The sequence below is a fragment of the Malus sylvestris genome, chromosome 9 (assembly GCF_916048215.2).
Source record: "Malus sylvestris chromosome 9, drMalSylv7.2, whole genome shotgun sequence".
NCBI classification, from domain to species: domain Eukaryota; kingdom Viridiplantae; phylum Streptophyta; class Magnoliopsida; order Rosales; family Rosaceae; genus Malus; species Malus sylvestris.
Window position 1 is genome coordinate 2,674,041 of NC_062268.1, and position 15,035 is coordinate 2,689,075.

Below are 15,035 nucleotides of genomic sequence, written 5' to 3' on the forward strand. Positions count from 1 at the left end.
CACGTCTCCGCTGGAGGGTTACTGGGCTTCTATTGGGCCTCGTTTTTGTTATTTATTGGGCTTTGATGTCAAAGGATATTTTGGGCCAGGAAAGATTCAACTGTTGCATTCATACTATAGGAGTCGGTTAGTTATCGTCAAATTTGTTTTTGAGATCTTCGATCGAAAAAGAGTGAAATTATGAATTAGGATTATTTTACTTTAAAAGTTTTTATTTCTTGAATGTTAAAAGTTAATAAAGAAATGTAAGTGCACGTATTAGTTTCGGCCAATAATACCTCTTTTTTCCGAATATTGACACTGAGATTGCGAGTAAGTCGGTTTCTTCCCATATCGATGATATTTTCACGATATTGTCGATATTACAGAATAATTTCAATAGCTTGATATTAGTTTTTGTTTTACAAGATAATTTTGAAGAGTACTTCAATTTATATGGATAAGAATGCAAAGAACCAACGCATTATTGATGTACGCGTAATAAGAATGCAAAGAACCAACACATTATCAATGTACATGTATATGATATCAACGTTAAACGAAATCAACGAAATAAGAATAAAATAAACGCAAGTGGTTATAATATGAAACAAATTTGACCCAAAAAAAAACACATGAAACAAAAATAAAGATATGACCAAACTAGAAGGTCATAAATTTGATAGGTGGAGCAATACTAAGATAAATTCCATCCTATCAAGGAAAAAAATTTCAATGTGTCGGAAATGCGGTCCAAGACACTGAATTTCATAATATAAATTTTTTTTTTCAAGTGTCATTCTAAATAATATCCGACGTATACGTTTGTATTCCAGACATATTAAAAAATAACTCCCAATCTACAAGCCAGTGGCAGTCAAAGTCAATGATGCATATTCCCAAACCCTGATTGGCTGGGCACTAAAGGACAAACTAATACAGAAGAATAAAACACACATTAATTAGAAACTAATTGGAAGTTAGTTAAATAATTGAAAGAAGTACCATATTCGGTTCATTATGTAGTATAGCAGGCAGCCCCTTTAAGTCAAACAATCCCTCAATTAAAGTTAATTAAATTAAACACCTGCCTACTAAACCAAGATTAAAATTTTATTTAAAAGAATTCCAGAATTTTCAATGTAACGGTACACGAAGTGGTACACTACGTCTTATTATATAAATGGTGAAATATGTATGTTAAAAAGTAATAACCTAAAAAGTAATTTTTTTCGACAAATTACATAAAAACATGTGATGTACTATCCATATTCTCATCACAATTAAAAATTTCTCATAATTTTCAACTCTCAATTTTCAGTCACACATTTCGCAGAGATTCATCCAATTCAACCCTAAATTTTCCATGCAACTATTTGCCTGGAATGTAGTGGTAAATTGGTAATTTCAGACTTTCAGACAGGGACGCAGAGAAGTCAATGGCCCTCGCTTTCTCTACAAGCCTACCTTCTTCTTCCCCACAGAATACGCGCAAATTTGACTAAAAAGTCCGGACCTTTGAGCATTTCAGACCTCAAGGAGCAGAACCCACAATTTGTTACCTGCTGAATTGGCCGGATATGGATTCCCGTACAGCCAGGATTTGGATTCCGGTGTTGTTTTTGAGCTGTGTGAGCACCCATTTCTGCACTTACGCCGTGGTCGAAGACGACTTGAGGTGCCTTCGGGGGCTGAAGCAGTCGCTGCATGATCCGCTCGAGAAGCTGGCGTCTTGGGATTTCGGGAACACCACCGCAGGAGTCATCTGCAAGTTCGTCGGCATCACCTGCTGGAACGATAAGGAGAATCGGATCGTCAAACTGGAGCTCCGAGAGATGGAGCTCACCGGCGCGGTTCCCAAGGAGATAGAGTACTGCGGCAGCCTCACGAATCTGGATCTCGGCAGCAACGCTATTTCCGGGCCGATTCCGCCGGATATTTGCGATTGGTTGCCCTTTTTGGTGACCCTGGATTTGTCCGGGAACGACTTCTCAGGCCCGATCCCGCCTGGCCTCCAGCACTGTAAGTATCTGAACAGTCTGATCCTTTCGGATAATAAGCTTACGGGTCCGATTCCCTTTGAATTATCTAGCTTGGGTAGGCTTAAGAAGTTTTCGGTGGCGAATAATAAGTTGAAGGGAGCTATCCCCTCGTTTCTCGACCGTTTTGATAAGGCGGATTTTGCCGGGAACAGCGGGCTTTGCGGCGGTCCTCTCGGGTCCAAGTGTGGTGGCTTGAGCAAAAAGAGTCTTGCTATTATAATTGCTGCCGGAGTTTTTGGCGCGGCTGCGTCTTTGCTGGCGGCTTTGGGGCTGTGGTGGTGGTACCATTTGAGGCTGAGTAAGCAGCGGAGGACGGGAGGTTATGGTGTTGCGAGGGAAGATTGGGCTGAAAAGTTGAGGGCTCATAGGCTTACTCAAGTTTCTTTGTTTCAGAAGCCACTTGTGAAGGTTAAGTTGGCGGATTTGATGGCGGCTACCAATAATTTTAGCCCCGAAAATGTGATCATTTCGACTAGGACGGGGACTACTTACAAGGCCCTGCTGCCTGATGGGTCGGCGCTGGCCATTAAGCGGCTTAGTGCTTGTAAGCTCGGTGAGAAGCAGTTCCGGTTGGAGATGAACCGGTTAGGACAGCTTAGGCATCCGAATTTGACCCCCCTTTTGGGTTTCTGCATTGTGGAGGAGGAGAAGCTTTTGGTGTATAAGTACTTGTCGAGTGGGACTTTGCATTCGTTGTTGCACGGAAGTGGTGAGGGATTGGATTGGCCGACTAGGTTTAGGATTGGTTTGGGTGCTGCCAGGGGACTTGCTTGGCTTCACCACGGTTGCCAACCTCCGATTATGCATCAGAACATATGCTCCAATGTGATCCTCCTCGACGAGGATTTTGATGCTAGGATAATGGATTTTGGATTGGCAACGCTCACGGCTTCTGATCCTAAGGAGAGCAGTTTCGTTAACGGAGATTTGGGAGAGCTCGGTTATGTAGCTCCAGAGTATCCGAGTACTCTGGTTGCTTCACTGAAAGGGGACGTTTATGGACTTGGAATTGTGCTTCTGGAACTGGCGACCGGGCAAATGCCTCTCGAAGTCAGCACGGCTGATGAAGGTTATAAGGGTAATGTTGTGGATTGGGTGAATCATCTATATAATTCTGGTCGAACCAAGGATGCCATCGATAAAGCTCTCATCGGAAAAGGGCATGACGAGGAAATTTTGCAGTTTCTGAAGATTGCTAGTAGTTGTGTGATTTCTCGGCCTAAGGACAGGTGGTCTATGTACCAGGTTTACCATGCATTGAAGAGTATGAGCAAAGAACACAGTTTCAGGGAACAAGACGACGAGTTTCCATTGCTCTTTCGCAAGCCAGACACGGAATAAGGATTCAGCTTCAACTCGAATCGAAGAGGAGAGAGATGACAAATGGTTACAGAATTCCGTATTCAGGTAAGTTTTATTATAAGGTTCATATATGTAAATGGTACGATGGTACGATGTGATCTTTATTTTAATTACCCGGTTTTTCCCTATTTTTTAGTTAGCTGTATGATACAATAAACATCCTAAGGTCCTGCATCCCACGAAACTATTTGTTATAAATCCAGTGATGTTTACAATATGCTTTCCAGTTTTTCGCCGTAGAAAGTTGGAACGAAAGATCGAAAAATGGAAGTTCCAGTGTAAGATATTATATGCAAACAGTTAAATCCTTGCCTTCTATCTGCTCAATTTGTTTTGAAGTGCTATTTCTTTTACTGCTTGACACAACGAAAATATTTCAGAACGTCTAAGTTTATCTGAATCGTGCTGGACTCCTTAGACTACCATGACCTTCACATTCTCGTTGTTCAGATTGAAACAAGATTTTGTGTCGCGTGCTGATTCTACCGTGTTCAACTTCTTACGACCTCCTTTGCATATTAACTGTGTTTATGATTTAAACAAGATTTTGTTTGCACTCTTAAAGATGTTGATGATCAATTTATGCATTCGCTAAAAGAGTGGTGGATAGCTTAGAGGCCTGAACTACAACTGATAGAACTGATGCCGATCTAGGTGCTAGGCTAGAACCAAAGAAACAGCGCAGCTGGACCCATTCGATACAGACTGAGCCTTTCTACTTCTTGTTTAGACATGCTCATTAGGAGGTGCATTCAGTGATGAAAATATCCGAAGTGGTAACGCATTACCAATTGGTATCCACTTCCGAGTTCTTATACATCACTTTAAATACCAACTGGTACAGGAGCAACATGGGGTTTGTAGATTGATGGTTTCAGTTTAACAATTATTTAGGTAGATCAGCGTCGAGCCAGGAGAAGAACGCGGCTGTACATGTTGCACACAACCGGGATATGCTAGTTCTTTCTCGTTAAGCAGTGATAGAAACTCGTAGAAAAATCGTTCGTGCCCCCGAACTAACAAGGTTAGAAATAGAGGTGTTGAGTGTTGTTATACAACAGCTGGAATTACACAACACAGTGGCAAAGAAATAGTCTGAGGCACTGAATACTGTAGTCTAATCTGATCCCTTCATACCACTAAGAATTTAAGTTGTGTGCGGCAGGCAGTCCAAGTCTAATCCGTAGACTTAGGCCACTGCTACCATCACCACTTTCAGCACGGCACCACTTTGATTTCAACTTTCATCATTGACAAATAGTTAGCATGAGATGAGTTGGGCCATTATACTTTGTAATTGACCAATGCCATCGCTAGTAATTCTCGAGTGCTCGACTAGATGTGAGTAACTGGTCGATCGATGCTATAAAACCGAACGACCAACCCTCATATCCAGCAACAATCCTGCAAGATTTGTCATGCATCGTGCCATTACCGCTTTTGTGTATGTTTAGTACAAGTATCGTTATTTAGCCGTACAAAACCGATCATATTAACGACTCTTTAATACAGGTGTATCGTACTTGCAATAGTAAATGTCCCCACCTCTATATTTGAAAGAGTATAGACAATGTCGTTAGTTTTGTCTGTCTAAGTAGTGTTAATTTGAGTGGAATAGTTTGAGGGGGAAAATTCTTCTTTTTACTGCCTTGATTCTTTAAAGCAAAGCAAGGGGAAGGGAACGGCACTGCACGGGAGGTGAATCTGTGTCCCATGCAACAAAGAAAAGGGACTTTGGACCCAGTCTTCCTTCTCCCTCTCTCGAATCAATCAAAATCAAAACGACAAAAGGAAGCAAAAGTTAAAGCAAAATTCCACATTTTTTAGCTCCTTCATTTTTACTTTGCAATTCAGATTCTCTTTGGATCTCGCAGTTCGGAGCCAACCAACAGAGTAATCGAGACCGTTTTTAATAAAAAGAGATTCGGACTCTTGGTTTGTGTGAGGTGACAAGTGGAATAGACTAATAGCCAGGAGGATCCTTGCCGGATCCTCCAATCACATCCGTTCATCATATATCGTGCGGTCAGAAATTATTGTAAAATTTTATTTAAAATTGAATATAAACAATACTTAATATACGATGAGCGGATGTGATTTGAGGATTTCTAAGATTTTCACAAAGAAGATCCGACAATGATCCTCTCTCCTATGGAACCATAGGATTTAAACGTGTGGTCTGGATTACACGACCCGTTGGCTCTAGCTACGAGATCTCCAGAGAGTCGATTCTTCACTTTGCATATTCACCATCTCTTCTTAACTTTGAATTCAACTCGATGCGTTGCTTTCTACTTTCTCTTTTTTCCCTTTTCTTTTTTAAATCTTTTTTTTATTATATATATATATATATATATATTTTTTTTTTTTGGTGGGTCTCTACGTTCCTTTTTTGGATACAATCGAAGTTAAAGGAGGGAATTCCATTCGAAGCCCACATATCAAGTGCATCGATAAACGCTCTTAAACAAGCTTAGGCCCCGTGCGTTCAACACCTTTCTTTTTAAACATGAATTTGGAAAAAAAAAATTAAAATTAAAATGAAACGGCAACATTATTTCACAAACACCATTCAAGGATTCTTACCTTTATTGAGAGGGAATTGCTTTACTTGGGAAACACAAACGACAAAAGCCACTTGAAGAAAGAGGAGAAAGAGGAGTGATGAATGAGTCATACAAGTTACAAGCCCACTCCTCTTCAATACTCCAATACGTACAGTGCGAGATCACATGATGAGTGAGATATTCACGAGTGACATCAACATATATCATATGGGGGACCGAGACTTCAACCGGCTAACTCTCACATCAGATGGAACCAGAATAGGATTTTCCTCGGGCGGTGTTCCAATTTTCTTATAGTATATCTAGTTGGTCTGTTTTTTTCAATACAAAAGCAAAATCCACTCCATAAACTTGCCTCCAAAACATTTGAAGCAAATACCATCGAGATACATTTCAAAAGTTGTTCCTTTCTCAAGATTCTTGAACGTGTATATTTTGTTTGAGATAAAGCTTTGGCTTCTTTCCATGCCCACGAACAACTTTACCATGAGTCTGCAACAATGCTGGGAACTTGGAAATCGATCAAACTAGTGAGCTTAAGCTTATCCTTCTCCGAAAAAATCTAGTAACTAATCACTCCACAAGTTCTAATTCCTACGGGCGGGGAAAATGATAACTAACTGAAGGGGAAAAAAATGCAGAATGCAGATATATAATTAACTTATTGTACATGCCTCCTGCTCAAGTTCTGAAGCTTCAAAACTCCGCACGTCTAGGCTCGCATAGGTGGTTGTCTAGTCTTCACTGCTCTCCTGTATACACAAAAAAGAAAGCACTAAAAAGATGAGGCGAGCGAGCAAATGGTATGCAAATTGGGAAAACATGCCGATTATCAAGAGTTTAATACTAAGCCACTGCGCTCGGTTTTGCACGAAGCCTTCCTAAGATTAAAATTAATACTCCAATTTTAATCTCGAATTCATATGGGGCCAAAAGAGTAGATCAACACTGTATATATATTAACAAAACTATCAAAAGAAAAAGGTCCTCCCACAACAAAAAGTTGTTAAGTTCTTTCTCCAAGGCCTTTATGCGTGTTCCTTATAAAAATAAGAGAAAGCTTGGTATATAAAGAAGCTTTAAATAAAGGGGGAGACAATCCTCAATTTCCATACAAAATATACCAACAAACAAAGAAAGAAACAGGGATGCATTTCTTTTTACCACCCCCACCCCCACCCCCCCCCCAAAAAAAAATAAAAGAAAAAAGAAACTAATATTTCAGGATGATATCAAAGCCAGTGAGCCACTTGTAGGTAAAGAAAGAAGTTCACGGTCACGTCTCCGAAAACCAGAAAGCGAATATATGAAATGAAATTTATGGAAACAATATATTCTCTTTCCAATTACTGTTATTTGGCTTTTCCCTATTGGTTTTCTTTCTTTTGGATCTTTGTGTAGGGGAGGACTTACCTACACCCCGGGATGCCATTTTAGCATCCCAAACCAAAACCAATGATACAATGCCACGAGTTTTAAATTCCCCACATTGCGTTGTAGATGCCCCAGTGGCATACCCGGGTGTAGGGAAGTCTCTCTCTTCTGTCTCAGTATGCATGTCCCCCCCCCCCTCATAATTAAGCAGCTTTTAAGTATGCAGCAGTAAATTATAGTGCTACGGAGAAATATACTAGTAAAAATTGATTAAGGAAAATATAAGTACCTGTTATGAATGGGATCGGGTCCATTTGGCACTCTTCTTTTGCTCACGTAAATAAAGGTGGAATCCCAGACAACAGCATGCTTCTCTCTTCCAATCAACTTCCAATGCTTGAAGATTTCGGTGGGTGAAACTGTAACAGCTGGTTTTTCGGCACTGCGGTTTACAAGAATTCCAGCAAGGAAAAACCAAAAGACACCCAGAAGCAGAAGAGCTCCAAACATAGCTCTTAAAACCTTCCTGCCACTTGCCATGTATATATCTCTCCTCAGCCCCCTCCGGCTTTAAGTTTTACCTACTGGCTTTCCGACCAAGCCTGATGGCCGGCCATTTGAAACCAAGATAAAGAATGTACCCAAAGACCAATGCTTGTGGCGAGAGTACAAAGATGAACTCTCAGACAAGCAAGCACAAACAGAAAACAGAGAGAGAGAGAGAGAGAGAGAGAGCAAAAAGGAGAACAGAATTGAACAAATGATTAGGTGATCTTTAACTTGGCGGGTAGAGTGGTTGGTTCTATTTAAAGGCTCATACAGGAAGGTGCTCTATGAGAGGTATTTCTGTGAGTGAGAGAGAGAATAAATGGATAATAATAAACAGAAACGTTCATTATTCCTTTTCTGTGTTGAATGGGTCCATTTGTACCCTCTTTCTCTGCTTTGGTTTGTGTATTTTCATGCAGCTAATAGGGGACCTCACTGTCCTCGTAATCCTTGCGTACTCCCAAGTTTCTAAAAGACATAGAGCCTGGAGCTACCCTATTATATAACATTCGGGACTGAGGAAGTTGGAACCCCCTATTTACTGGTTTGTTTGTTCCCCTCCCTACCGGAAAATTCTAGGATTCAATTGCTGGACCAAGTAACCTGTCCGACCCTCCCCACAACAGAGCGGGACCCCCTGTATTTGGTCCCACCCAACCCCACGCTGGTCCTACACCTTTGAGTCAGCTACCCTATACACTAGCTTCACACAAGAGCTCCTCCCTCCCCACCTATGATGAATACTTGGCTCCAGAGAACAAGCTACCCCCTGATTTCTTAACTGAATTAAACTAAACCCTAAAGCCCTCACCCACATTATATAAACAACTACACCCAAACAACAGAAACTAAATGATATTTATAATAATAATACTAATAAACAGAAAGGCGTCAGGCTAAAACTTTGGCTACGGTTGAGAGTTTCCTTGCTTCGTAAGGATCTCAACATATGCTTGTCTGTAATAAAGTAAAAATAATTAACAATAAAAAGTAAGGCCATATGCTACTTTTCATTCAAATAAAAACAATAGCAAATTGGATTGGCACTAAGTTTCAGATCAATGTATTCTGCACTTGATAATGTACCTGTCTTAGTCGACTAGACAAATTTCCAAATATGCCCTCAAAATGAGGTGAAATTTCCAAACAGGTTTTAAAAGTCCCAACGAAAAGATGCTAAATGCTTTAGAACTATCAATTAAGCCATCAAGTATGCAATTACTTTGATGCAATCAATTCATTAGAGGACCATAAGGTATATCTGTCCCCTAATCAGTTGCAACACTAGTCGACATCAGTCGGTCACATGAATATATGATAAACGATGTATCACAAAAGTTTACGCTACTTACTCCTTAAGCGTCTTCAAGTAAGGATGATCTCGTAACAGTTTGAACTAGTTTTATTCATATGCATGTGGACGTGCAAAATTTGAAAGCTTATAGAGGAATAAGAGTTGAATAAAGAGATGTGAGCACATAATTAATCTACTAAATTCAGTCACAAAGATACAAACTGGAGAGGCAAACACAAGTACATCTCTAAAATCTACTTTCTTATTAATCATAACACGAGAAGGGTATAATAGGGGATTACCCATCAGACTCGTCAATGTCGACAACAACCATAGCATTATAAGAAATACAACTAGAGAGTGACAGTTAAAGAGGATGCCATTGCAATCCAAGTGGGGGGACCAGACACAAATCCTTAAACATAACACTAAGTGTCCCAAATAATTGAGGAATCAGAAACATCGAATCCTGAAAAAAACCTAGTGGTGTTTTTACGAAATCTGACGATTATACCATATATGATTGAACAAATATCCATGGTCACTACTTACAGAAACTGATGTGTACTAAAGCTTGGCAGCTTGCCCGACATACGATATATATTTAGTGACAGATAAAGAAATGCTACCAGTAATGTTACCTATCTAATAGTATTTAAATATTAGCTTTAACTATTTTATGTTCAAAGTTCTCCATGTTACTTTCAAGGCTAGAGATAAGTATTACATCAACAAATTCTTAATCCATGGCTCCATTGAAAGAACTACGGTTCAAATCAACATGTGGGGGCATCTCTTTCAATCATATGAGATATACGGTCCACCAAAAGGTCCCAACTCTTTCTTCATAAATAAGTACATGTGGAGACTATAGTTTATTAATTAACTGGGTTCCAACAACAACAATTTACCTTTTTGGGTCCCAACTTCCACTTAGCCCAATTAGTTTCTCACAGTTCTGAGGAGAGAAGGGAGAGGGGAAATGGGGCAAACATTAGCTATGAAATATCATCAGTTCAACGAAATGCAGATAGCTCCTGATATGAAGCAGCAATGCAGATGCTATTCAAAATTTCAAACCACATCTAAATCATTCGCAAAAAAGTTAATCAACTTTCAGATGTTGTGAGATGCCTACTCAATGCTAACTGCCCTTTCCACAACAAAGATTGGAGTATAAGTAGCAAAACCTAGAACATGAAACATATAATCACCAATCACAAACCTGAAAGAACTCAATTCTCTTGCCAGAAAGTAAAAGGAAAAAAAGAACACTGAACTTGACTTGAATTTTAGACATTTATCCATCCGATTCTACAAATATATCCAGTCAGAAAATGTTTGTTCTTTGTGATGCACCATATGCGAGTGTGAGTGAGCTAATCAATTTGACGTACAAATAAGATTAACAAGTCACAATGAATCCAAACATCAAGCCCTCATCCCACAATGAAGACATGAACCTAGTTCAAAGTCAGTATTTCTGTCCAAAGCGAGTGTACCCTACATGTCTGATATAAGGCCTTACTGATTTCTACTAGTTTTCCCCCTCCCTACGCAGCGTATTTGTGCTTTCAAACTTGCAATTACAAAACTCAAAGTATTTATTTAGGCCCACCATTCATCATTTGATCAAAATTCACCTCTCTTTATGACATTTGTACTTTTACATACTGTCACCTCTATTAGGTGAACATATATTGTGCTTTCAAGGGCCCAATTTGATTCTCTGATACTAAAACCAACAGAATCAAGTCAAAAGTATTTCCTTTACCTTAGATCTTAGAAGCATAAACCATTTAGTGGGGTCAACCAATTTGATACTAGATGCTATGCGCTCTTCTAGACCTCCGTTACCGACCTTGAATGGAGTAAGACTACACACCAATATGAATAAGATAATGCCACCATCACATCAGCAAAGAAAAATAAAGGAAACCAATTTTTAAAGAAATTCTAGAGGAACTGTTATGCTACAGATCAACTACATTTTGGGAATGATAAGATAAGACGATAGTATAGGTAGATCAAGAGTTAGGCTATGTAGCACATGTATACATAAATCTTGCGATCAAAATGAAAAGAATTTTCATATAGTTATAAAACAAAATTTATAACTATAGCATTGGAAGATCAGGAGATGACTATGTAGCACATATACATCCTGCATACATAAGAAAAGACTTCACAAATATAGCAGGTATTGATATGGAGCAATTTTGGTGCCATTATTTCATGCAAAACCAAATGATAAGCTGGTTACAAGACCTAATAATTTGAGCAACTCAGATATTGGGAGATGATAAATACTTAAAGAATAACTCTACCTACACAGTTAACTTTCCAGTAAAAGAAATATATATACAAAGTTAGTTGCAGATTTCTTACATTCTTGACAAAACTCAGCTTTAACATAATAAAGTTTAACTCAATTTCAACAGTAGTTGATCATCCAGGAAACTATAATTTATCACCAAAGTCTTTGACCTGCAATATATAGGTCCAAAAATCAGAGAGATGTAACAATATGGACATATACATAATAGTAACATCTATGGGACCATGTGGAAAACATAATTCATATATACTGCCCGTGAAACAGTAACTTACAATGCAAGTTCATTAAGGCTGATGCAGCATGACTCAAAGTTACAAGCTCACCTTCTCGACATGGCATTAGAGAATGTGCAATTGCATCATCTGAAAAATCATCATAGTTTCATATTTCAGTTTCCATGAGCCCCCTCCCATAGATAGACTTCCTTCAAATTTCTACTGCTGCTCCTCGAAGTGACTTTTCTTTCTTCTTCTTCTTCTGGGCCCACTTGGGTCCATAAATAGCCAAGTGTGTCCTGCCAAACCGTCGATCGGTTATCTGCAGTTTCATATGAAACCATTAGCAATTAAACCCATCCCAAACATTCTACAGTTATAAGGTCAGGATAGCTATCACTATCTCACATTTCATAATGCTTTATCCATTGTAAAACTACTGATAGTATGCATTACCTTCACAAGGCATCCACATGAATCCAGCATGTCAGTCCTTAGTGGGTACTCAACTACCTAGACCATGAATTTGGAAGATTAGTGAAGAACTGGCAAAAATATAAGCAATAACAGAAATAGAAAATCACAACTTACTATAAAGCTATCTTCTCCAACTAGATCTGAACTTGATATTTGATCCATCAGTACTGCATAGTCAACTTCCATATACGGTGGGGTAACGCTAATGTAATCAAATGGTTCTTTGCCTGCAGGAAATTGATTTTATTTTGTAATGACTGGATACAAAAAGAGAATGAAAGATGGTATATATGTTGTAAGAAATATGACGATAACGAATCTAAGATTATAACAATGTTTGTGCACAATGAGGTCACTTCTAATCCGCACTTAAACATTTGTCTATGGTTACCACACACACACAGAGCAAGAAAGAAAGAGAGATTATTAGCACATACCTGCAAGTTTCTGTGCACGTTCCATGAATTTTTCAACACGAACAGTATGTATAACTGACATATCAAGAAACCCAGTCCATTCCAAATTTGGGCGTAAAACATCTGAAACAACCCATGGATCCATCTCAACAAAATGTACCTGGAATTTGTAATTGGTGAAGGTAGGAAATTCATCAAGATGTAAGTTCTTGACCCAAAGACACAAAAGATATAATATGCTACGAAGTACAACAAACACAGAAAATAAATGCATTGCAAAAAAAAATAATTCATTGGAAATTCCACATTCAAACCCCAACTTCACCTAAAATTAGAAGACTGCTTTAGACTGTTGTAGGTCCAGATATGAATTGAGAACTCACCAAAGTACATACGTAAGTCTATTGTATTAAACATTGAACAATTTTGTAGTACCAAGAGATATGAACTAATTTATGAATGGTACCTCGGAGCATCCTCGGCTAATAGCTTCAATTCCAACCGATCCAGTACCACTGTACAAGTCTAACCAACGGCCAGGCCTCAAAGATGCAGGACAACCACCAGCAGCCTAAGATTTGCAGCGCAAATATTAATTTACAAGCACAGATGTCGAATACAGGCACATATGTCGTAGGCACAAGACTTACTTACCTGCAGGATATCAAAGGCTGCACCTTTCACAACCTCCATCATCGGGCGCACATCCATACCTTTTGGACTTAGCAACTTCATTCTCCGCGCCTTTCCTCCAAGCACCTACATTGGCCGTAATCATTGGCTGCAATTTTAGACTCAAGAAATATTACTGTAATTGGTATTTCACTATTTCCAACTGCCAAACATGTTATTGTATACCGCCGTTTCGCTAATCAACAAGTAGCAGCTAAATGTGTTCTTAACTTGCATTAAATTAAGAAGGAAAGACACAAAGGAGGGTGTATTCAATTGAGAATTTGAGAGATTTTAATGGATTTATAAATCCATAGATTTTTATGGAGTTTAATTGATTTGTAGAGATTCCATGTAAAATTTTGATTCAATTTCCTCGAAATCTCTTGGGGGAGGTGAGATTTGTGGATGCTCAAAATATACTACGAAATCTTTCCAATTCCCTCTAATTCCTGAACTTTCTCAAATTCTTTAAAATCAAATTCTAATTGAATACACCTTGAATGTTATAAACTTCTTTAAAATTCTAATTGAATACACCCGGATTTCTAAGGATTTTCATAAACTATCTTAAAATCTTGATTGAATTCACATTGAATTTCAGAGAATCACTTAAATTGAATACCCCAGATTCATTAAAAGAATTAAAATCCCTCAAAATCCTAATTGAACACACCCCCCAAAATTTGGAGAAATTACATACAGTAAGCAACTTATGGGTTGTTCGAGCGGCCTTCGGCTCCTTTGGTGTAATTTCAACGCCCCGTCCAGACTCTTTCAGCTTTTTCTTCCTCTTTCCCTAACATTCCAATTCCCAAACGTAAATATACACATATACATACATATATATTTTTTATATATAACAAACGGATTAAAGAGAGAGAGAGAGAGAGAGAGAGAGAGAGGGTACGTTTGGAGAGGGCTCAGGAGATAAGGATTCATCGGGGTTGAAGCCGTACTGCTCCATCAACACTCTCTTGGCCTCACTCCACGATTCCTTCTCCGACTCTGCAACCATTAACACACAAAAAAGCTTCAAATTTCTAATAAAAACGACGAAATTTCAATTGAATGAACCGAGTCGTATAAAAACGACGAGGTTTACTGGAAGCGAGGACGACGGCAGGTGATTGCCGTCGATTGTTGCAGAAATTGATGCGAGGAAGAGTGGAAGAAGGCGAGACAAATTCCGTAGCTGTTATCTTCATTCGGAATGGAGAGAGGATCGGAGAAGATGAAACCGCCATTGCCGCCCTGAGCTCAGAGCTCCAACTCAAGCTGTAGACTGCAGAGTGAAAGCTTCTCACTTTGTTATCTTTTTCTTTCTGTTGGGCTGAATACGAGCTGGGCCTATATATGTGGGCTTTTATGTGTCGAATCAATACAAATCAGAAAAAGGGTGGATGGGCCTACAATTTTAGTCGGCTAGCCCAACAACCAGACTCTTCCTCGAACCCGGTGCCTTGTTAACGCGTCCACACGTGTCCGAATCTATCCACCAATAGCGTCACCAAACAGGATCTCGCAAACTGAGACACGTCAGTATACACTAACGCATGGAACACATGGTATCTAGCTATCACGATCACGATCACCCTGCCACGCGGCATTCGGTAGGCCGTCGATTTCATGCGTGGAAAGACCGCGTCACTGAAACTGGAAAAAAAATTGGTGGCAGATTGTCTTCACACCCCTTCCCATACTCTTCTATTTTGTGCGGTCATATAAAGACACGTTAATATTTATATTA

At 39.1% G+C, this 15,035-nt stretch overlaps 2 protein-coding genes across 2 annotated transcripts; one reads left to right on the forward strand and one right to left on the reverse strand.

The window, feature by feature from the left end:
• Positions 1-1,429: 1,429 nt before the first annotated feature.
• Positions 1,430-3,701, forward strand: LOC126583630 (inactive LRR receptor-like serine/threonine-protein kinase BIR2). The gene has a single exon (XM_050248094.1). The coding sequence runs from the start codon at positions 1,560-1,562 to the stop codon at positions 3,360-3,362; it is 1,803 nt and encodes a 600-aa protein (XP_050104051.1). The 5' UTR covers positions 1,430-1,559; the 3' UTR covers positions 3,363-3,701.
• Positions 3,702-11,507: 7,806 nt separating this feature from the next.
• LOC126583636 (uncharacterized) lies at positions 11,508-14,586 on the reverse strand. Its single transcript, XM_050248102.1, has 10 exons — positions 14,391-14,586; positions 14,196-14,293; positions 13,989-14,084; positions 13,268-13,372; positions 13,080-13,184; positions 12,635-12,773; positions 12,312-12,424; positions 12,177-12,233; positions 11,829-12,042; positions 11,508-11,654 (listed from the first exon to the last, which is right to left on the reverse strand). The coding sequence occupies exons 1-9, from the start codon at positions 14,530-14,532 to the stop codon at positions 11,932-11,934; spliced, it is 966 nt and encodes a 321-aa protein (XP_050104059.1). The 5' UTR covers positions 14,533-14,586; the 3' UTR covers positions 11,508-11,654; positions 11,829-11,931.
• Between the last annotated feature and the right edge of the window lie 449 nt (positions 14,587-15,035).

Coding starts and splice junctions, on each gene's coding strand:
- LOC126583630 (XM_050248094.1), top strand. CDS start 1,560: ATGGATTCCCGTACAGCCAGGATTTGGATTCCGGTGTTGTTTTTGAGC.
- LOC126583636 (XM_050248102.1), bottom strand. CDS start 14,532: ATGGCGGTTTCATCTTCTCCGATCCTCTCTCCATTCCGAATGAAGATA. Junction 14,294..14,390: donor TGCCGTCGTCCTCGCTTCCA/GTAAACCTCGTC, acceptor TAATGGTTGCAG/AGTCGGAGAAGGAATCGTGG. Junction 14,085..14,195: donor CTCCTGAGCCCTCTCCAAAC/GTACCCTCTCTC, acceptor TTGGAATGTTAG/GGAAAGAGGAAGAAAAAGCT.